The 22,158-nt window shown below is 37.5% G+C and overlaps 1 protein-coding gene across 15 annotated transcripts in view; it reads left to right on the forward strand.

The window, feature by feature from the left end:
• NRG1 (neuregulin 1) overlaps positions 1–22,158 on the forward strand; it is a 242,658-nt gene that overhangs the window by 188,150 nt on the left and 32,350 nt on the right. For all 15 annotated transcript variants that reach the window (XM_027962709.3, XM_027962708.3, XM_027962710.3 and 12 more), the window contains one exon: positions 11,565–11,694. In XM_027962709.3, the coding sequence (XP_027818510.1) occupies positions 11,565–11,694 (130 nt within the window). The remainder of the gene's footprint in view (positions 1–11,564; positions 11,695–22,158) is intronic.

Genomic DNA, 22,158 nt, shown 5'->3' on the forward strand with positions numbered 1-22,158 from the left:
AAGAATACTGGAGTGGGTTGCCATTTCCTTTTCTAGTCAACTATACTTCCATTAAAAAAAAAATTGAAGAAAAAATAAAGTTGTGTGTTTGAAACTTTGTTTTCTGACCATATATAAATGGCCATAGCGATATTGAAAAAAGATTTCTGTGTGTTATTTGGTGACCTAGAATTTGTGCCATTTCATATACTTTGGCCTCAGTGTGGAAAATACTGAGCTTGTGGGAATGTCTACAGTTTTGCTGCTTGGACACATACATAGAGACTCCTTTATGCAGGAAGGGACATGATTTCATGACTATTTCGACGATTTACCGATGAAGGTGCAAATGTCATGAATTCCTCCCATCGTTTCTGTGCTATAGCAGTGGCCTTCATATCAGCTTTACCAAGAATGGCCAGGCAAGGCTCGTAGTGGGAAGTATGTTGAGAGCCTCTTCTGACTGAGAGAACTGAAAGCTTTGGAAGATGATGTCTGTGTTGTCTGAATATTGTTTTTTCCCTATACTTTTATAGAGACTCCTTTATGCAAAATACTGAACATAATTACTTTAAATGATTTGTCGGGAATCATTTTCTGTCAAGGACATGATTTCATAAATCCTAAGACTATCACTACCTACATATCTGTATACTTAGAATTTTGGGCGAACCAGAATATTGTCTGCTTGTAACAGGTTCCTTGATATCAACAGATATGTGGTAGTTACATTAGGAAAGCATCAGTCATGTAGTTTTGGCTGCAAGACTTGACATTTTGATTTTACCGATGAGTGTTGAGTATTCAGAATGGGCTTCAGTCCCTCTGTCTAATAATATCACAGGTAGTTCCTAGATTGTGTGAAGAGTAATGAGAAAATGTGTGTTTAGGCTGTTTGAATGCTTTAGAAAGAGGTGCAATACAAGGTGTGAAATACAAATGTCATCATTTAGTTCTTGCTTAATTTTAATGTATATGCTATAACCCACTCCAGTGTTCTTGCCTGGAGAATCCCAGGGACAGGGGAGCCTGGTGGGCTGCCATCTATGGGGTCGCACAGAGTCAGACACGACTGAAGTGACTTAGCAGCAGTAGCAGCAGCAGCATACAAAGTAGTGTAACTTTTCAATATGTCGCCGGTTCCTCTCCCATCGTTTCTGTGCTATTTTGAGCAGTCTTCCTCTCTCTTTAGGCCTTCATATCAGCTTTTTCACTGATCTCCTGGTCTCCATTTTTCTCCCCTTCCAAACACTATAGAATAGACCATTAATTTTATTAATTATGGCCCTAAGCAAAAGCCCAGCTCCCTCCATGACCTACAGATTAAACATTAATTCCATCCAGGGCTTCTTTAATATGGATGTATTATTATTTTATGGCCTCATTAACTTCACCTCCCTATTTACAATCCATCTCCCAAACTGAACTACTGCTTTTCATTGAATGTGAGATTTAGTTTTCTACATCCAGAAATTCATTTGCTTTTCCCTTTAATAGAATGCCTTCTTCTACCCAAAGTACAGATGCAGTTCCCCTTCTATATCACCCTTTCAAAGTATCTCCCATTCTGCATATTTATTGTTAGGATCACACCTACCTGACCTAATTAATTGATATTTACTCTTGCTGTTGTGAATATAATTCTTTTATTTTATTAGATTTTCTTGCTAGTTAATATAGGTATCCAACCATTTCTTCATCAGTTGCTAAGTCATGTTTCCACTCTTTTTAACCCCTTGGACTGTGGCACTCCAGTCTCCTCTATCCTCCACTATCTCTGAGAGTTTGTTCAAATTTGATAAAGTATCCACCTGCAATGCAGGAGACCCCAGTTCAATTCCTGGGTCAGGAAGATCTGCTGGAGAAAGGATAGGCTACCCATTGCAGTATTCTTGGGCTTCCCTAGTGGTTTGGCTGGTAAAGAATTCACCTGCAGTGCAGAAAACCTGGGTTTAATCCCTGGGTTGGGAAGATCCCCTGGAGCAGGGAAAGGCTACCCACTCCAGTATTCTGGCCTGGAGAATTCCATGGACTGTATAGTCCATGGAGTCGCAGAGTTGGACACAACTGAGTGACTTTCACATATCCATTGAGTTGGTGATGCCATCCAACCATCGTATCTTCTGCCACCCACTTCTCCACTTGGCCCTCAATCTTTCCCAGAATCAGCATCATTTCCAGTGAGTCAGCTCTTCACATCAGGTGGCCAAAGTATCAGGGCTTCAGTTTCAGCAGCAATCCTTTAAATGACTATTCAGGGTTGATTTCCTTTAGGATTGACTGCTTTGATCTCCTTGCAGTACAAGAGACTCTCAAGAGTCTTCTCCAGAGAAGGAAGTGGCAACCAACTCCATGGATAGTATCCAATTATATCTTTTTCCAATAATGATTATTTCATCTTTCCTACAGTTATACCACAATTTGTTATTTCTGCCTTGTTGCATTGGCTAGAACTTTCAAAGCAGAAGTCAGCATTCTTGCTCAGTCTTGATATTAAGGAAACCACCTTCCCAAGAGTTTCACAGTCAAGTATGACTTAGGTGGCCAGAAGTCAATACTTTTAGGTAGCATAGAGTATCACTCTAATTCCAGTTTATAAAGACATCTTTTTTAAAAGCCTGAAATTTATATTTTGCATTTTTAAGTTTTAAACATTGGTAAGCATACATTTCGGAGAAGGCAGAGGCACCCCACTCCAGCGCTCTTGCCTGGAAAATCCCATGAACGGAGGAGCCTGGTAGGCTGCAGTCCATGGGGTCGCTAAGAGTCGGGCACGACTGAGCGACTTCACTTTCGCATTTCACTTTCATGCATTGGAGAAGGAAATGGCAACCCACTCCAGTATTCTTGCCTGGAGAATCCCAGAGACAGAGGAGCCTAGTAGGCTGCTGTCTATGGGGTCGCACAAAGTCGGACACGCTGAAGCAACTTAGCAGTAGCAGCAAGCATACATTTAAACATGTACCTATAGATAAACTTGCATATTGAACATATGAAAGTGCAGAGAATAATGCAACAAATTGCCATGCAGCCATCATCTGCTTCAGCAGTGATCAGTTTTTTTTTGGTCCTGATTTCACTCACTTTCCTTTCCTCTTACTGTTTTGAAGTAAATCGCAGGCATCTTATTATTCAGTGTAGAGATATTATAGCATGTATCTCTGAAAGATAAGGACTATTTTTAAATATAACCATAATGTATTTTATACATATACCAATTAAGGATAACCCTTTAGTAATATGTATTATCTAATCAATGATCAGAGTGCCTCTTTTATCAGGATCTAAATAAGTTTTACTCATTGTGATTGGTTTATGTATCTCTTTTTAATATCTATATTTTAGGTTTTTCTTTTCTCTCACCCTTGGATCTGTATCAAGTTCTAGTTGTCTTTGTCTTTTTATCTTCTTTAAAGGTTTTTTTTAAAGAAATCTAGTTATTTGCCCTGTAGAGCCTCCATAGTTTGGGTTTTTCCAGTTCCATCCTGTGACTTTATTTTATATGTTCCCCCTGACCTATGTTCTTCCTGTAAATTAGTAGCTGTATCGGGATGCTTGATTAGGTTTGATTTGGGGGATAAAAATACTTTATAGGTACTTTTATAGAAATTGATTTTCAGTCTCATCAGTGTTGATTATCTCTTGAAATGACCATATGACTTATATTTTGATATGCCATGATTTTTTTTATTTGATGAATAAGATAATGAATTTGCCTCATAGTTTCTGTCTTTTAACCTTTCATCTACTTTCATTTACTTGGTGAATAAAATAACCTATGTCATTAAATGTCATATGGTAATTGCAGCAGCTCCCTGAATAACTGAATCCTTGATCACTTCCCTTTGTTTTGATGTGATTTTTTTGGTGCTCCAAACTTTTGGCCAATCTGGAAAATGACAGTTTAGCATTTTCTGCAATGGCATGACCTTCTTCCAGCCAAATTGATACTGGTGGGAAATGCAGAATACAGTAAAGAATGTGGCCCTTCTGCATTTAGCCTGGTGAGATCTATCAGTTCAGTTCAGTTCAGTCGCTCAGGCGTGTCCGACTCTCTGCGACCCCATGAATCGCAACACGCCAGGCCTTCCTGTCCATCACTAACTCCCGGAGTTCACTCAGACTCACATCCATCAAGTCGGTGATGCCATCCAGCCATCTCATTCTCTGTCATCCCCTTTTCCTCCTGCCTCCAATCCCTCCCAGCATCAGAGTCTTTTCCAATGAGTCAGCTCTTCACATCAGGTGGCCAAAGTATTGGAGTTTCAGCTTCAGCATCATTCCTTCCAAAGAAACCCCAGGGTTGATCTCCTTCAGAATGGACTGGTTGGATCTCCTTGCAGTCCAAGGGACTCTCAAGAGTCTTCTCCAACACCACAGTTCAAAAGCATCAGTTCTTCAGTGCTCAGCTTTCTTCACAGTCCAACTCTCACATCCATACATGACCACAGGAAAAACCATAGCCTTGACTATATGGACCTTTGTTGACAAAGTAATGTCTCTGCTTTTGAATATACTATCTAGGTTGGTCATCACTTTCCTTCCAAGGAGTAAGCGTCTTTTAATTTCATGGCTGGAATCACCATCTGCAGTGATTTTGGAGCCCCCAAAAATAAAGTCTGACACTGTTTTCATTGTTTCCCCATCTATTTCCCATGAAGTGATGGGACCAGAGGCCATGATCTTCGTTTTCTGAATGTTGAGTTTTAAGCCAACTTTTTCACTCTCTTCTTTCACTTTCATCAAGAGGCTCTTTAGTTCTTTTTCACTTTCTGCCATAAGGGTGGTGTCATCTGCATATCTGAGGTTATTGAGATTTCTCCTGGCAGTCTTGATTCCAGCTTGTGTTTCTTTCAGTCCAGCGTTTCTCATGATGTACTCTGCATAGAAGTTAAATAAGCAGGGGGACAATATACAGCCTTGACGTACTCCTTTTCCTATTTGGAACCAGTCTGTTGTTCCATGTCCAGTTCTAACTGTTGCTTCCTGACCTGCATGCAGATTGGTGAGATCTATAAATACATCAAATTAAGCCAGTCAAGTGTATTGCTAGTATTTGCTTTGTAGGCTATATCGATTTTACTCCTTTAGGAAAATTACTGATAGGAAAAGAGTCAATGAATAGGAAAAGAGTCAACAAACAGCTTGAAAGTTTGTTGGCTTCCGGCTATGGAAATTGTATACTCAGATAAAACTGTCAGCAATTAATAGAAAATATACAGCAGACCTGTATGTCTGGAGTGGCTTCTTCGCTATGAAAAGATTATTGGCTTAAGGAAGAAAAGGTAGCTTTTGTGTGACTCCACCCAGCCAGCAATCCACTGTAGGAGACTCCTTTAGCAAAATGAAGACATCCCAAAAGGTGTTTATGCCATTAACTTGTTGCTCTAAGAAGCAGTTGACTAGAATGATCACCCTGTGATCATTGTGAGTGAAATGTGCTGTAAGAAAGAAAAAAAAAAAGCAACATCTATTGTTTGAAAAATAACCTTTCTTGACAAGTTTTATTTTTCTAAGGATAATGCTATCTAATGACACCCAAGCATTTGCTCAGCAACTGCTGGCAACTTAGAATCTGTTTTCTGTTTAGCTACAAATGAGCTCAGGGTTACAACAAAAGTTAGAATTTTGTTTTACCAGCAGAAACCCCCATGGGTCACTTTTCATTCTGCTGAAGAAGGAAGAAATAATACTAGAGTCTTCCCAGAGAGCTTGTAAGGGAGGGAAGAATCTAAAGGCAATCCTATGAACCAACTTCAGCCCCAAAATACATATAAGAAAATAGAAAATAAGTGTGTCCCGATTCACTTCTGTGACCTTGGGCATCCTGTACACTTTTGTGAATTGCTTGAACAATTTTATGAAAGGCTGCAAAACTATTCTTTTGAGATGATTTGTATCCACTTTTTCAATATAAGACATTAGATACTAAAGCTCAAGTCCATCACTTAACCAATTAACCTCTATCAGCCCTTGTCAGCTTATTCTTTGGACAGATGCTTACCTTCTGGGTAATCTACCAGCTTCTAAGTATTTCCAGCTTGGGACTTCCCTGGCAGTCCAGGGGTTACAACGTCACCTTCCAATGCAGGGGGTGTGGGTTCGATCCCTGCCTCAAGGCCAAAAAACCAAAACATAAAACAGAAGTGTTATTGTAACAAATTCAATAAAGACTTTAAACAATGGTCTCCATAAAAAAAAAAAAAAAATCTTAAAAAACATTACTTCCAGTTTGTTAGTGAGTGCTGAGGTCCATGAAGTGAGATGCTCTAATTCTACTTTAGAAAGTTCTGGTTCCACTTATGGTCTCATGATGGTTCTTCCCTTAGGACGAGGGAAGTGTCTCTATAGCAGAGTTGAGGCCAAGGAGATCAGCTCTGGGAATACCCAGGTCAGGATGGGTTTCTTTGATCTTCTCTTATCACTTTTTTTCCCCCAAGTATCTATTTGCTATTCAGCAAAGGATTGAATTACTACTTGAAAAAAAAAAAAAAGCCAACCCAGAGCTATGATGCTTCCGTGGTTCTGTCTGGCTCTGGATCTTTGTTTGGAGAACAAATGCCTTCCCCACCCATCGTTGGCATCTATAGGAACTGCATTAGGTGGCGTGGCTTTTCCTGCTCATCTTCTGAGCCAGAGCATCATTTTCAGGAACAACATAAGCACTTTTTCCTAGTAGAAGTTCAAAGTGCTCTGGTACATAATTGCTGAGGTGCTATATTCTAAGCAAAAATAGTAATTTCAAATTTATTTTAAAAAACTGGGAGATCCAAGAACAAGGAAGCATGCAGACTTCTAAATACATAGCCACGGAGAATATTACAGGTAAGGATTGAAAAAAAACCCTGCAACTTTGCAGTGATTGGTATTTTCATGTCATAATATAAAACTTGTTAGTATTAGTGTATGTTATTGAGGAAACTGCATGGAGTGATTTAATTCATCTTCTGCAAGTAAATTGTTAAGAATTGTCCTTAAAACTCCTAGTCAGGGCTCATTCCCTCAGGGAAGACAGGATCTAATGATCCTTCCTTGGGGTAAACACTATACACTCATACTAATTCCTGCTAATTGTCAAAGAAGAATAGGCTGGTTTCTTATCAGCAGTTTGCTTTTGTGTAATAGCTATGGTTTGTTGGTACTATCTACTTCACTGATAAGGAAAACACCACTTAAAACAAGCAAGAAAGTAAACCATCCTTTCCAGCAGTATTTTCTTTTTAGACTGTCTTTGAGCAGAAAAAGCCTGGTATTCTACAGGAAATACACTGTGTGATTCTATGGGAAAATATTTAGTAATGAGCAGCCAACATTTAATTACTCCTAAAATTTTATTCTGCATGTTTACTAAAGTATGCAATAGTATGTGATTTCCAAAATGTTTAGTTACTGATAATATGGCCCATATTCTATGGACATGTTGCTATTAATATTTTTAACTATTTTGGAGTTTTAAACTGTTCAGATAACACATAAGATTATAAATACATTGAATTTATGTAACCTGGAAGCTCAGTCAGAAATGTTAGAGAATTACACCTGAAACTTACAATATATTATAAATCATATTCTTCAATAAAAAAATTTTAAGAACTATTATAGAATTATGTGGATCTGGAGAGTTGAAAATAATTACATATTTGAGATAGTTTCTTTTTCTTCTAGCTCAATTGTTCTTCAGTTTTATTTTATAAGCAAATTGAATAGGTATAAATTATTGACAGTGATTTTGAAAAAGAATAATTTATTAATATTTGCTTCATATTTTGTAATCACTCAATGGTTACCCCTCCAAATCAAACCATCTCTTCACATTTTGTAAAACAATAATTTACCAAGAAACAACATTCGAGGCTGATTATATGTAATTACAGAGTCCGGACAGAAATGTTTTTGCTTCTCTTTGTTCCATATTTATGCCATTAGTAATGGAAACATGTCATCTCTTTGTGTGTAATTTTGCAGCTGGCAAAGCATTTTATCAAACTTTGCAGCAATTCTATGATATCTCATTTTTGTAGCTGAATACTCTGAGACAGGTAGCTGGGACCAGAGTCCTGCAGATAGTATTTGGCAAAATTGTGCCTTGCACCTGATTCTTCTCAGCTAACTCCAGGGTCCTTTCACTACCTTTTATCTGTAAAGATCTCCTTTTAGGGAGAATTGTTTACAGCCTTACAAATTTCCACTGCAGGGACTTTAGCTGTTGTTATGTCTAGGTGGTCATTAAAGAATTGTGGATAGATGGAAAGAAGAAAGGGAGAGAGGGAGGCAGCCAGGCTAGAAAGGAAGGATCCTATTGCATGGTGCAGGATTTGGGGAGTCTTTAAAATGGGAATTTTAGTCTGCGCATCATTGGTTAAGTCGGAGAACTGTCCAGACCTCCTCAAAATGGTCACTAGTCACTAGTCCCGAGAGTCACTTGTCTATCCTGATAGACCAGGTTGAGAGTGAACACTTGAAAGGAACTACTGTGCTTACACGTTCTCCCTTATAATTTTGAAATCGGTAACATCCCAGAGAAAGTCTGTTTGGGATAAAATGTCCATATAAACACCAGACGTAAAGGTAATGAAGTCATAGTTACATATTCCTAATTGCTGTTCAGTTAGCACTTACTTTCGTTGTTGTTGTTGAGTCGCTGTCGTTTCTGACTCTACCCGCAGATTTTGACAAACTAGTTACAAAGCAGGAGGAGGCAGAGTTTATTAAGGACTGAGTAAGTGAGATCTCTGTCGCCTACTTCTAAAAGCAGCTACGAAGGTCATCTTTTAGATATCAAAAGCCTATTCTCTTGGCAGAACTGTAATCTTTACCTCTTATAAATTCCTGCCAGCTGCCTTAAAAAGAATGCTGTTTCTACAGTTTTGGCTGAAGAATCTGCTTTGTCTGTTTCATTAATATCTGGCAGAATTACCAAACGGAAACTGACTGAGCAATATAGCATGTATAGGCCAAAGACAAAGGATATCGCTGCAGAATTTATAGATCTGCTTAGGGCTGACTGTGCACAGCGTTCCACTAAGGAAAATATAAGGAAGCCTGGCAAAAATCTGAAAGGTGCATTTATCACCATTTCCAGCCCCGGTTCTTCCGACAATTATAGCTTATTCCTGTGTTTGGCTGTTGGTTCAGAACAGTTGTACCCAAGTCAGTCCACACTTTGCTTCTCCTGGGAGTTAATTTCTGCTTTGTAATTCCATGATCATTTTTATTCTTTCTGCTGCTAAAGGATGCAAGCACTATGTAGGATAGTCCCTGACCACATAAGAGAGCTGCTACATCATTTTCTCCAAGAGTTATTTTATTATCAACTATTCCTGTTCCTAGTGATCCTATTTCATGATCTAAGGACTTTTCAAATGATTGTGTCATAACTGAGGGTGTCATGCAAAGGATAATGCATGTCAGGGAGAATACTTTTAAAGGATTGGGGAGGGGAAATGGATTATTTCAAGTTTTAACCCCACGTTTCTTAATGCTACTTAGTTGAAAATGCAAGATCAGAACGTCCAAGGAATAGGTATGATGTATGTGTCTCTTCTATCTATCACAGCTAATTTTCTTTGTTAGTTTGCAATGAATATAGAGTGTCTGCTTTGGCAGGGAAGGGAATGTTGGTTTTGATGTTTTTAGTGAAAGCCTCAGCATTTGTTCTGGAAGAGCCTGCTGCAGGGTTTGTCGCCCAGCTTGAATAAGGGGGAATTCTTAGCAGACTGGCAGGAGGGATTCAGGGACTGCTGCTGGGGTCTGTTGGAGGCTAAGAGCTCCTTTGCAGGAATAGGGTGACAGAACTCTGTGGGCGGTCCCTTCAGCAGAAATACTCTGCCCAATTTGTCATTCCATAGACCCCTGTCAGCAGTGAAAGTTCTTAAGCACAAAACCTTTAACATTGAAGACAACACCCACCTAATGTTTTTAAAGGCAGTTGCCATGGATGAAAATATTCATAGCACCTAAGTAGATAGTTTTTCACATGAAGATATATGTCAAAATTCATGCTAAGTGGTATATAAAAATTGCCTACTCAATGATTTTATAGCCAAATGATGCAAATTATGTTCCCTTCTTCCTGGAAAAAAAAAGACATGGTAAAAGGTTAGCTGATAAGAGAGGGTAAGGAAATCATCCCGTGATTCTTTGGTTACGTTTATAGACCTGAGCTGGACATTTAGAAAAGCATTCTGAAAAGAACTTTTTGTTGGAAGAATTTAAAAATGAACCCAATTTTTAATTACCATAGTAATTGTTCAAGAAAAGCATGCCTCTTTGAAAATCTTCAGATTTCTATTAAGCTTTACATCTGATTGATAGATACCAAAATTGAGATTCTTCCCTATCTGCTCCATTTTGCCACCTGCTATTACTCATCAGATGCCAGTTTAGCACCAGTTCCTTTACCTTGTTGTTAAGTCGCTGAGTTATGTCTGATTCTCTGTGATCCCATGGACTGCAGCACGCCAGGCTTCCCTATCCTTGTCTATCTCCCGCTCAAACTTGTGTCCAAAGAATCAGTGATCCTTTACCTAGATTATTGATAATCTCTGTAAAAATCTTCCAAGAGTCCCCTGTTTTCTAAATGGGAAAAATGACCATCTGGGTGGTTCAGTAACTTACTCTTGAACACAAAGCTAGTATTTGAACCAGATAGTATTTGAACCAGATCTGTCTCCAAAGTGCAAATCATTTTGACTGTCCTTTGCTCTTCCTCCTAAAAGCCATTGGTGAGAACCATGAAATGGTCCCAAACATGCCTTAGACAGAAGAATAAGAGACCAGAAAGGAATTGAATCATGCAGAAAGTAAATAATCAGATGCTAAGTATTTTGATCAGGTAGAGTAACAATCAAGCAGAATTAGAGGAGCAATTAAGTTAAATGTCAAAGCACAATGTGCGCTGATGAAGCAAATGAAAAAGAAAGGCAGGAGAAAATGGAAAACTACATGAAAGGTCAAATATAAGTGAACAACGGGATCTGAATTCCAGTTGCAAATACTAAAATAGAAATTAATAAGGAGGATACAGGGTTAAAAATCACTAAGACTGTGTCAGATAATATTTCATTTCAAAATGAAATCATGTTATCAATTAGTTGCCATTTTAAATTGATACCTAAATTCAGTTGCGCTGCTATGAATTTATATCATTATTTTTGAGCCTGCTTAGAAAATTTTCCTTTGTTTTTAACTTCTTATTTTGTATTAAGGTATGGCCAATTAACAGTGTTGTGATAGTTTCGGGTGAACAGTGAAGGGATTCAGCCATACATGGAAAATGTATTTTTCTTAGTAGATCTTCTCTTTGCCACTTCTTTAGAAGATAAAGTGTTGGTTATAAGAAATGTTTGTTTCCTATTTAATTGTAATTAAATTAACTATAATTACCCTTTTATAATTTTATTCTATTTATTTACACATAGAAAGTACTTAATGTCTTTAAGTCTTAATGTTGTTGTTTATTAAGCCAGAAAGTCTCGTGGAGTACATCGAATCTTATATGAGCTCTTCCTTTTAAGAGCATTTAAAGGCTGCTCAGAAGAGGGAAAGATGATCGTAAAACTTTCCCTTGTTTATCTTTTATCCAGCCACATCTACATCTACAGCTGGGACAAGCCATCTTGTCAAGTGTGCAGAGAAGGAGAAAACTTTCTGTGTGAATGGAGGCGAGTGCTTCATGGTGAAAGACCTTTCAAATCCCTCAAGATACTTGTGCAAGTAAGAAAAGAAACCCTCTGTGTGACTTCTGTCCATGACCGCTTCTTTCAGACGATTCTGTGTCTCATGATGTATTGCTGCTGCCTTTTCCAGTTTTGTTGCATTGTTTGAGTAATGCTGTTTTATTTGTAGAGTGTTGTGAAAAGGTCACACCATTTATCTACTCTGTTATTTCCAGAATGGTTTTTTGCTTTTTTCCATGTGGGTGTTTGGTTGTTTTTTTGTTTGTTTGTTTGTTTGCCTTCATATTTATAAAGTTGCTTTCCTTGTGGTTTTCCTCCTTGTTACTTAAGAGAGATGTGCAAATATCATAGATGCCTAGAACTTTGGATACTTGCATCTCCAGCCAATGTATGACTGAAGCTGTAAGATAATGTTCCTTTTTACTCTGGTGTCACCTGTGAAGCAAATAGGACAACTAAAAGAAGCAGAAAGGCAGGCAATTATTTGCTGACTGATATGTTAAACTTGGCATTAGCTTTATAGCTCCTTTTTAAAAATGGAGTTTAAGTTGATCTCACTAATGAAAAACCAGCAATGTGTTATTAGTTTGGAAATGCACTTAGTGTGTGTAGCATCATTGCGTGTAGAAGGCAGTGTTTTTTCATGCACTGTAGTTATTTATAGATATATTTAAAATGGTGCTCTCTCCAATGACCTGAAGGAGTTGATGAACCGTTGTGAAGTATCACAGTTATTCTCTCTCAACAGACAAAATTAAACAAAGATGTTGTCAGGACATTAAATATTAAAACCCTGCAGTTAAAATTAGTAGATCTTATTAAAAGCACGTTTATTGTGCAATGCATTTTTAGTTTATGCTTGATATATAGGGTCTGTGTGGTCCATGGACTCAAATAATTTGTCACGTTAAAAGATATTTAATGTCTCATTGAAATGATTAAAAGTACGTTTATTTTGTAGTTAACTAGAAGCTGTATCTTTCATAAATATAGAGAATAATTATAAGCCAAGATAAAATTAATAGGTAAGAGACTTTTCAAAACTTTGAAGCAAGATAAAAACTGAAAGCATATATATAAAAATAATTTATTTCAGGTCTGAATGATTTTATGACTGTCAGATGTTTAATTTTTTATTTTATATTGTGACTTAGCCAGTTAGCAATGTTGTGACAGTTTCAGGTAGGCAGCAAAAGAACTCAGTCGTACAGGTACATGTATCCATTTTCCCCCAAACTCCCCTCCCATCGAGGCTGTGGCATAACACCGAACAGTTTCCTATGCCAACATGTTTATTGTTTGAAAATTAAAGATTTACTTTTTTTGGTCACCAGCATATCAAATCTATGTACCTATGCTGCTGCTGCTGCTACTAAGTCGCTTCAGTCGTGTCCGACTCTGTGCAACCCCATAGACGGCAGCCCACCAGGCTCCTCTGTCCCTGGGATTCTCCAGGCAAGAACACTGGAGTGGGTTGCCATTTTCTTCTCCAGTGCCTGAAAGTGAAAAGTCAAAGTGAAGTCGATCAGTCGTGTCTGACTCTTAGCAACCCCATGGACTGCAGCCCACCAGGCTCCTCCGTCCATGGGATTTTCCAGACAAGAGTGCTGGAGTGGGGTGCCATCACCTTCTCCACTATGCACCTATAGCGGAGAATTAAAATGGGTCCGTTTTAGCATTTGATTCTGCCAGTTTGCTGTGAATATGTCCCAAACATTCCTCCCTCCCTGAATTTTTCATTGTGAGTAGAAATGAATAAATTCTGTAATTTCCTATAAGATTTTCTCTGATCAAAATAGAAAGTATCAGAAGCTAAGAATTATAATCTGTAAAATAAAGTACATTTACTATATGGGTACATCCTGCTAGTCTGCCCTAGTCTTAGACATACAAATCTAGTTATGTTTCAGTAAGTCTCCTTGGAAGAAAACCTTTAAATTACAGTTCCTTAGATGCTTCTCCTTTTTGAACAATCGTACCCAGATTATTTAAATCTGTGCCTCCTGTTTTGGGGTTTTGTTTGTTTACCTCTTTAAAAAAGCATCTGAGACCACTCGATTTTAGTTATGATAATGAAACATGATCTTTTTCATCCTAGCCTTTGCAAAAAGATTTGCAAGCTGAGTGAGTACATATGATAGTTTCTGAATACATCTTAGGACCCAGTGCAGTTATTCCCCACATGTTAATTTCAGCTCTTCTGTGGCCCTCCCACGACCTATGGAAAACATGGTATCACCTAAGTGCTCTTCATTGGTTCCATTTCGGTATTGTGCTAACAGCTGTGATTTTTTTTTTTCACCCATACAGCTTTTCATTAAACATTAAGCCCAATCTAGAAAGAAATACTTGTTTTATATTTTTCTAATCTTAATGTGAAATGTTTGGTATTCCTCTAATAGTTATTAAAGCAGCAAACCACAAATAAACATTGTGTCCTCCAGCTGAATCCTGTACCAATTCTCAGAACATTTGCACTATGATTTTATCATATCTTTTTTTTTTGGTAATTATAATCTTTGAGAAAAGTGTTAAAGATTATCATTAGCTCTTGTTGGGAAGAAAACCTGTGACATCTATGATTTTGATAAGTTTTATCCCCCTTTTGCACTGCCTTTATTGATACATGAAAGCAAGCCAGAACACTGAAGAATTGAGTATAGTCAATATCCAAAATGTCTCATGCCTTTTTTGTTAAATGAGTATATTTTTAGTCCCTGTGTTGCAAACATGTATAACATTAAAAACAATCACTAGTCAGAAATGAAACAAAGGCACATCATATACCGAGTCTTACAATAATATGTTGTTCATTGGACGACTTGAATAGAAACAGAAGACGTGAAAGTGTTGCATTGGCTCATCATCGCCCTGTGTATGAAGCCAGTTCATAGTTTCCATATGGTCCATCTGTCTAGAGCAAAACATTTCTGAAGCATGAGCCACATGGTTCAAAGTCAGCTTTATCCCTGACTTAAGACATGACTCAGAAACACCACAAGCGTGTAAGTTTCCAAGTGGTCTCTCTGGTCACCTAATCCACTGTTGTCTTCTTGGGAGCTGAAGTGGAAGACTTTACAGCAAATCTCTTTTGTCTCTCCATTTAGAACAAGGTGTTCCAAATGGATTAACCATATAACAGTTAAACACTTCTCTGAGGAGAGGTTTGCTGTTACTTGGACTTCTCTCCTGGGAACAGTGTGGGAATTTCCGCGGTGTTTCTCATCTTTTATATTTCTCTTCTCTCTATAATAATTTAAAGTTTATCCTGAGGGGGAGAGAAAAAAAAAACCAGTTTCTATTCAAGACTGCATAAAGACTAGAAAAGAATCATTCCATCTTTTACCCTCTGGTGCCCCATGTAGTCACATGGTTCAAAGAAACAAAACACTTTGAACTTGACATTGTCCAGATTATCCGCTTGGTTTTCTCCCCTGTTCTTGTATATCTGCTCTTCTGAGTAGTTATACTTAAGAGAACTCTTTTGGAGCATATTGATGTGATTTTTTTTTTAATCTAAAAATGGCTTTCCACCTGACCATATTTATAAACCCACGGTGCTGTCCTGTGGACAGATGTGGCATCCCCATGTGGGGATTAGAGTTTTAACCACCAATTTTGGTGACTAGTCTTGAGCTCTTTCACTTCAACTCTCTGGACAATTTATTTATAACATAGAATTAATATGTTCTCCAAATTTCTTCCCAGGAGTCAGTGAAATTAAATGAACTCATTTCTGTGAAAGCACTTCTAACTCTGGGGAAGTGAGTTTTTCCTTACAATAAAAAATAAATGGTAGAATTACATTCTCTCTGTAGACATTGGAAAAATACATACACCTGTCTTAACAGACTGTGTTATCATGTTTAATTCCCAATTCTTCATTTTATTTAACACTAGCCATTTTTATTTGATTTGTTGGGGCCACCAGCTAGCTTTATAACTTTGCATTTGATGTTCATTCAATCATGTAGTATCTCTGATCGTTAATTTCCTTATATTTAAAAATAGAAACAGAAAACAAACAAAACATAGGAAAGTGGGAGGTGCCTTTAAACATGAGCTTATCATTTTGTCTAATTAATTTTTATGAAACCATGTAGTATATATAAGGGCCTATATTGTATTACACATGATTATAGAGACAGTTATGAAAAATATTTAACCATAGGAGATAAAGTCACAACAAATGTGCTAAAATAAATTAAACTCAGTAGATGAAATATTAATTAAAATGTGTTTATAAAACAGCTATATCTATCCCAGGCATTTTTGTAAATACAATGAAAATATACAGCATGGTCTCTGGTCCCTGGGAACTTAGTCTATTTATGGAAATAGAGTAACTAAAATAGTACATCAATTAGAGTGTCTTTATCCCAGGTGGTAGAGCACTGATTATTATGATAATAAGAATTTAAAGAAGGAAAAGAAAAGACTGGAATTTGTTGAAGACTTTATAAGCATAGTCATCATTTATGGAGTTTTTTCCACATACTATTAAATACACCATATAACATACCATCTAATCTTCTCATTAGACACAGTGACATGCATACCTAGATCAGCAACTCCATTCTGGGAAGTAAAACAACAAACAAAAAAAGTCAAGTTAGACAGGAGAATCAGCTTCTGAGCTCTGAAAACCAGGGAGAGGACTTTGGACATTGTGACAAGTAATCAAGAGTCATAGTACCTTCTGGAACAGTTTGGGTACACCGTAAACCTAGAAGATGTTTAGGGAAGAGAGACTTCCGTACAGATTAGAGACACCTGGGCACTCACTAGATAGATGGGGAGAAAAAGTCAAGACATTAGCTAAGCTTAAGGTTTTATAAAATCCTTGCTTAATAATTGATGCAAGTAAAAATGATGATGAAATACTATATTTATAGCACATCAGCAGCTGGTGGTTCAGATTCAAGTTGTGTCCTGTGGCTTCATCATCATGGCTGTAGAAGGAGACATTTGGAATAGAGCAAAGGAATATATTTTGGGTTAGTCCTCGAGTGCCTAAGAACAGCCAGCTCTGGGAGACCTCATCCTTCAGAGCAAGTGAGACACGTACCTGCTATCACATTGAGCAAGGAGACAAACCTTTGTGAGTGGGTAGGACTCATGGCAAAGATCTTAGAGAGTCAGCTCTTCAGATGACCTACCTACAGTGATGGTCATTGTAGTCATTTCCTACAGTAACATGTAGAAAATGTTACTGAAGGAGTACTCATTTCTTCTGTGTCCCTCCCTGTATCTACAATCCTGCTGTGCACTTCCTAGGTACTTATGAACTCATTTTGACTTTCAAGAAGACAGATGGAAGGAAATATTTTGGTTCTTATAGAAATCAATTTAGTGGCAGTTTGGCCTAAAAGCAGTTGCATTGTGTTCTTAACAGCTTGGTTCTTTTTTTCTCCTGAAATCAGTTAGGCAGCCACATATATTTATTGATCTTCTTCCATGAGGCAAATTCTTAGCTTGTGCTCGTTATGAAGTAGTAAACAAAATTGCCTGGTCTCAGCCCTCATGGAGTCCATAGGCCTGTGAGGAGCAGACAGATTTCAAATCATTAATTAAATTGTAAATGATAGGTGTGCTGAGTGCTTTGACAAGTATTTAGGGAACTAAGGAATGTATCATGGAGGACACCAACCAGCCAGAAGCAGAGCCTCCATGGGGGAAAAAAATGTTTATGCAGCCCTCGCCTTGAGAAGTATATAGTCTATTTAAAATAAAATGATCTCTCAGCAAAATTCAAATATACGATACCATATTATGAACTAATTTCACATTAGATCCCAGGAGGTTTTTTTTATCTTATAACTGAAGAAGTTATAAGTTATCTTATAACTGAAATTATTTATCTTATAACCAAAAAATTTTTAAATAGTCACCGTATGAGGTGACTGATGAGTTAATTAGCTCTTTGTGGTAGTCATTTAATAACGTATAATAAATCATCAGTTTGCACAGCTTAAGTGTAGACACTATTGTCAATAATACCTCCATAAGTCTGAGGGAAAATCAAAAATTAAAATAAAATAAAATGCACCATTTTGAAATATTTCTATTGAAAGATTTAAGTCAAAAGTGAGTATTTAGAGGTTTCATCATCAAATGAGGCTGGAGTGGATGGAAGGTTCAGAATCGCTATGCTGTGTATAGGGGCATCCTCCAGAGACAAAACCAAACCACAAATTAGCCGAGTCCATAAGTCATCATGTCACAAGGACAGAGAGATGTATGGGCTATAGACTGAGCCCATATCCGATGAAATTGTTTGACCCCAAAGTAAAGGATGCATCATTTAGGGTAAACAATGGCAAGGATTTTCATCTACAGATGAGCATTTCAGAACAAGCTGTACAAACAGAATGCTGGGAAGGGCACCAGGGTTCAAACAAGGAGAGGTTAATTCATAAACACCGACACCTCATTAGTGGGATTGTATGTCTTAGACATTGAAAACCAACAGTGCAGATCCAGGATGACTTCGTTTTCTTTTCCCCCCTCAGTATTTATCCATGAGTCCACTGTGGCCACTCTAGTGTGTACCGTTATCTCAAATATTGGGAACTAGTCCCCAGATCATAATAAAAAAGCAATGGGATGATCCGTACTAGCTGAACAGTGATGGGGAGGTCTAAGGTTGGATCTGTAGGAAATGTTATTGAAGGAACATGTTATATTTAATACTTTCTTTAATGATGTTGAAGAAGGCATTTCCATGAGGAAACAAATGTATTTTGCAGATGATACCATAAGGAACACTAAAACACAAATTAGAAAAGCAGATATGAACCTTAAGAAATTTCACTTCACAGTAGATAACAGAATGCAGATCATCTTGGAAAAATGCAGACTAATAGCAACAGTCCATTTGGGAAAGAATAATGTACAACACAGAGACTCAGCCAGTGAGTGGGCGAGCTCTAGTCAGAATCCCGAGTGAAGGGGTGAAAAGAGTCAGCCCTTGCAATAGGATCCTGTAGAAAAACAAGCTAGCACTGTAGTGTGTGCACTGCCAAGTCTGGTTTACAGAGTAAAGGCCGAAGTCCTTAAAAGCCCAACGTTTAAACTCACCGATAACCCTTCACACGTGTATGTTGGCCTTTCCGTTACCTACTATTTGTAAACATGGACATCAAAGAAATTGCTTCAGATGTTGTACTATGTGAAGGAAATACCCCAACTAATATTGAGGTAGAGTGAGAAGACAGTAGGGCTGCTTCTTTTTTGAATGATTGTCTAAAATATCTCCTGGTGGAGTGATGCGTAAATAGAGGGGAAATAGCATATGTAAACCTGTTTCCCTTCTCCTGTTGGATCAAGGGAGAACCTAATGAAAATTAATGAAACCAAGAAGTAAAGGCAGGAAAAGCAGGGATGTAAGGATGGTTTATAAATTGACCATAAATTTCAAAAACCACTAAACCATTTATAATGGCTTATAAAATTAGCAAATCCTAAATAACTGAAAGTTTCTTGGGGTTCTGGAAATATCTTTAATGATATTTAGTATCTCCACCAAAAAAAAGGGGGGGGGAATAATTTATTCAATTAGAATGTAAAAAATACACCAAACACTAAACTGATTCACAAAATAACATGAGTTGATAATCGATTACACAGTAAGCATATCAGGATAATATATGCTGATATTGATATATGATAATATATGCTGAATTATATAATAATAACTGTATTAAGGTTATTATTAAGAACCATTTTTATTTTACTATGCAGAAGTCTTGGTTACTAGACTGTAACTGCTTCATTGAATCCTGGGTTAATTTCAGTAATGGGATTTAAATTTGAGGTAACAGACTTACTGTTAAAGAGTTATTTGGAGTCTTTTCCAAATTCCAGACTCAATGTTAAAGGTTTCTGTATAGGGGAAGAAGTCTGTGAGGAAGGAACCATAAAAAAAAAAAAATTATCTAGAAGTCTACAGAGGAGAGAGTTGGTCACAAACTATAGAGATGAAAGCCAAAAGTTTGACATTGACCTGTACTTGGCCAATCAGTTGGCTATCTGGGTCTCTTTGATACAGTTCTTTACTGAACACTATGTTTTAACCTTCAATCAGGTTCAATTTAACCAGTATTTTATGAGAGGCCTTCAAGAGCCAGGCACTGGACTAAAACATTAGAGCTATAAAATGATCGGAATTTGTTCACCGTCTTCACAAAGAGATAATCACAAGACCAACAGGTCAGGGCAGTGGAAGAAAGGCAGGCACCATGCAGTGAGAGCCAAATAAGGAATCCCTCACCCAGGTCTGGACATGGGTTGGTGACGAGATGACACTCAGGAAGGAGTTGATGTTGTATTTGAAGAGAGTGCTTCGTTCAGAAGAAACTATGAATTTTCATCCCCTGAAGAACAAATATAGAACAAAGATTGCTTACCTTTGCTTATCTTCATTTATCTTTGTATAAGAGCAAATACTAACATTTTTAAAAATATCTCTATCTTCTAATCTGATCGGTAAAATAAATGGTATATATACCATTATATATACAGTAAGGGCTCAATTGTTATTCAGACAGATTTTTCTAAGACATAGAATTCTTGGAAGGTGCTCAGACTCAGGCCAGAGCATATTGTTCACAATGAGATTAAAGCTACTGTACTCCTATCTCCGAAGAAAGTGACAGATTGGCTGCTTAAAGGACAATGCTAACAGAAAAGTATGCCAGCAGCCAGACAGTCACCCTGTTCTTGTAGGAGTCATACTGTAGAGTTTAATCAGAGCCTGTAGATCAGATGGGCTTTCCTGATAGCTCAGACGGTAAAGAGTCTGCCCACAGTGTGGGAGATCCGGGTTTGATCCCTGGGTCAGCAAGATCCCGTAGAGAAAGAAATGGCAACCCACTCCAGTATTCTTGCCTGGAGAATCCCATGGACAGAGGAGACCGGTGGATTACAGTCCATGCGTTCACAAAGAGTCAGACACTACTGAGCAACTCAGACCTCATAGATCAAGTGCATTTCCATTTGCATATGCTTTCTCTGCCCAATCAATGCAGTCTGCAGTTTGCTTATGCAGAAGTTGTTTCCACTTCCTCCCATCTGATTGGGCAACAACTCCAGATGTCCACAAAAGTTACATAATGATTATAGCTCTGAACCCTTGACTGGCCTGGGAATAGGTATTTGACGTTTGTTTTTCCTCCATGATTGTCTTAACGTATCAGTTCTATCAGAAGCATGGTTTTAAAGTTCTTGAGTCCTCCCTGACTGGTAATACATTCAGAAGAGATGATGCCAGGTTTTTGCACAGTGATTCCATGTAGGAGAGTGACTCCCAGAACCTTTGTGGTAAAAGAAACCTTTGATAATCACTTAGATAAATCTTATCATTTTATCACTGAAGACAACTGTGGCCCAGTGAAGCCAAATGGACTTCTCACATCCGAACAGCAAGATTCTGCAATGCCAGGATAGAGGGCCTTAGTCTCCATCTTTGGAAGTCAGGATCCCTGACATCCTAAATTTAATGTACATACAGATCTCTTAGGGATCTTGTTAAAATGCAGATTCTTATTACATAGTTCTAGACTGGGGCCTGAGACTCTATGTGTCTACTAACAAGATTCCAGCAGACACTGATTCTGTTGGTCCTTGGACCCCACTTTGAATAATAATAAGGATTTACACTAAGAGAATGCCTCCAAGTGAAGATAAACATTAGTGAAAGGATAGCTCTGGTTCAGACATAGCAGGTAATTCCAAAAAGGATTGGTATATCTTATGCAGATCTCCTGTTACTGCACCAAATATTCTGTATCGTTTTATGATAGAGATAAACCACCATCTTATAATACTAGCTTCCTAGGAAACATCATTTTAGAATCTTGTACTAATTAGAAAATTGATTGGGTAGGATTTTTGATCCCCTTCATCTAGTTGTCCCATGCCTTCTTATTTCAAAAATGTCATCTAAGATGCATAATTGGCAATTTTCTAATAAATGTTTTTCTTATCTTAAGGGATTCATGATTCTTGAGCTCTTTGTGAATAAGTGCATTTCTTACCTCTAATAGTTCTCTCACACACACAGACACACACACACGCCATAGTCACACATACTATGTTCTTTGTATGAAGCAAATGGGTTATTATGTGATCAAATTAAGAATTTAAATTTTTATGAAGAGTACAAACAGGTAAGATGAAATGGTCAGTATAGAATATATTCTTAGTTCTGGAATTACCTACTTAATTATAGTGTATATCTATATGGATTTATAGTCCTGGTTCAGAAAAAATATAAAAATAAAATCTCATATACTTCACAAATTTTTACATCAAATAAGGTACATGGAAAACAAGGTTCCATGTGTTTTTCTTAAATTACATGGAAAGACATTCTTAATTGAAGCAGGTAGAATGACATATCCATAAGAAATGACCCAACCTCACAGGTTATAGTTCTCATTTTTATATTTCTCTAGGTATTCTTCCTCTACTCATTTCAGCAAAAGTATTCTATACAAAA

This window comes from Ovis aries, chromosome 26 (assembly GCF_016772045.2).
Source record: "Ovis aries strain OAR_USU_Benz2616 breed Rambouillet chromosome 26, ARS-UI_Ramb_v3.0, whole genome shotgun sequence".
NCBI lineage: Eukaryota > Metazoa > Chordata > Mammalia > Artiodactyla > Bovidae > Ovis > Ovis aries.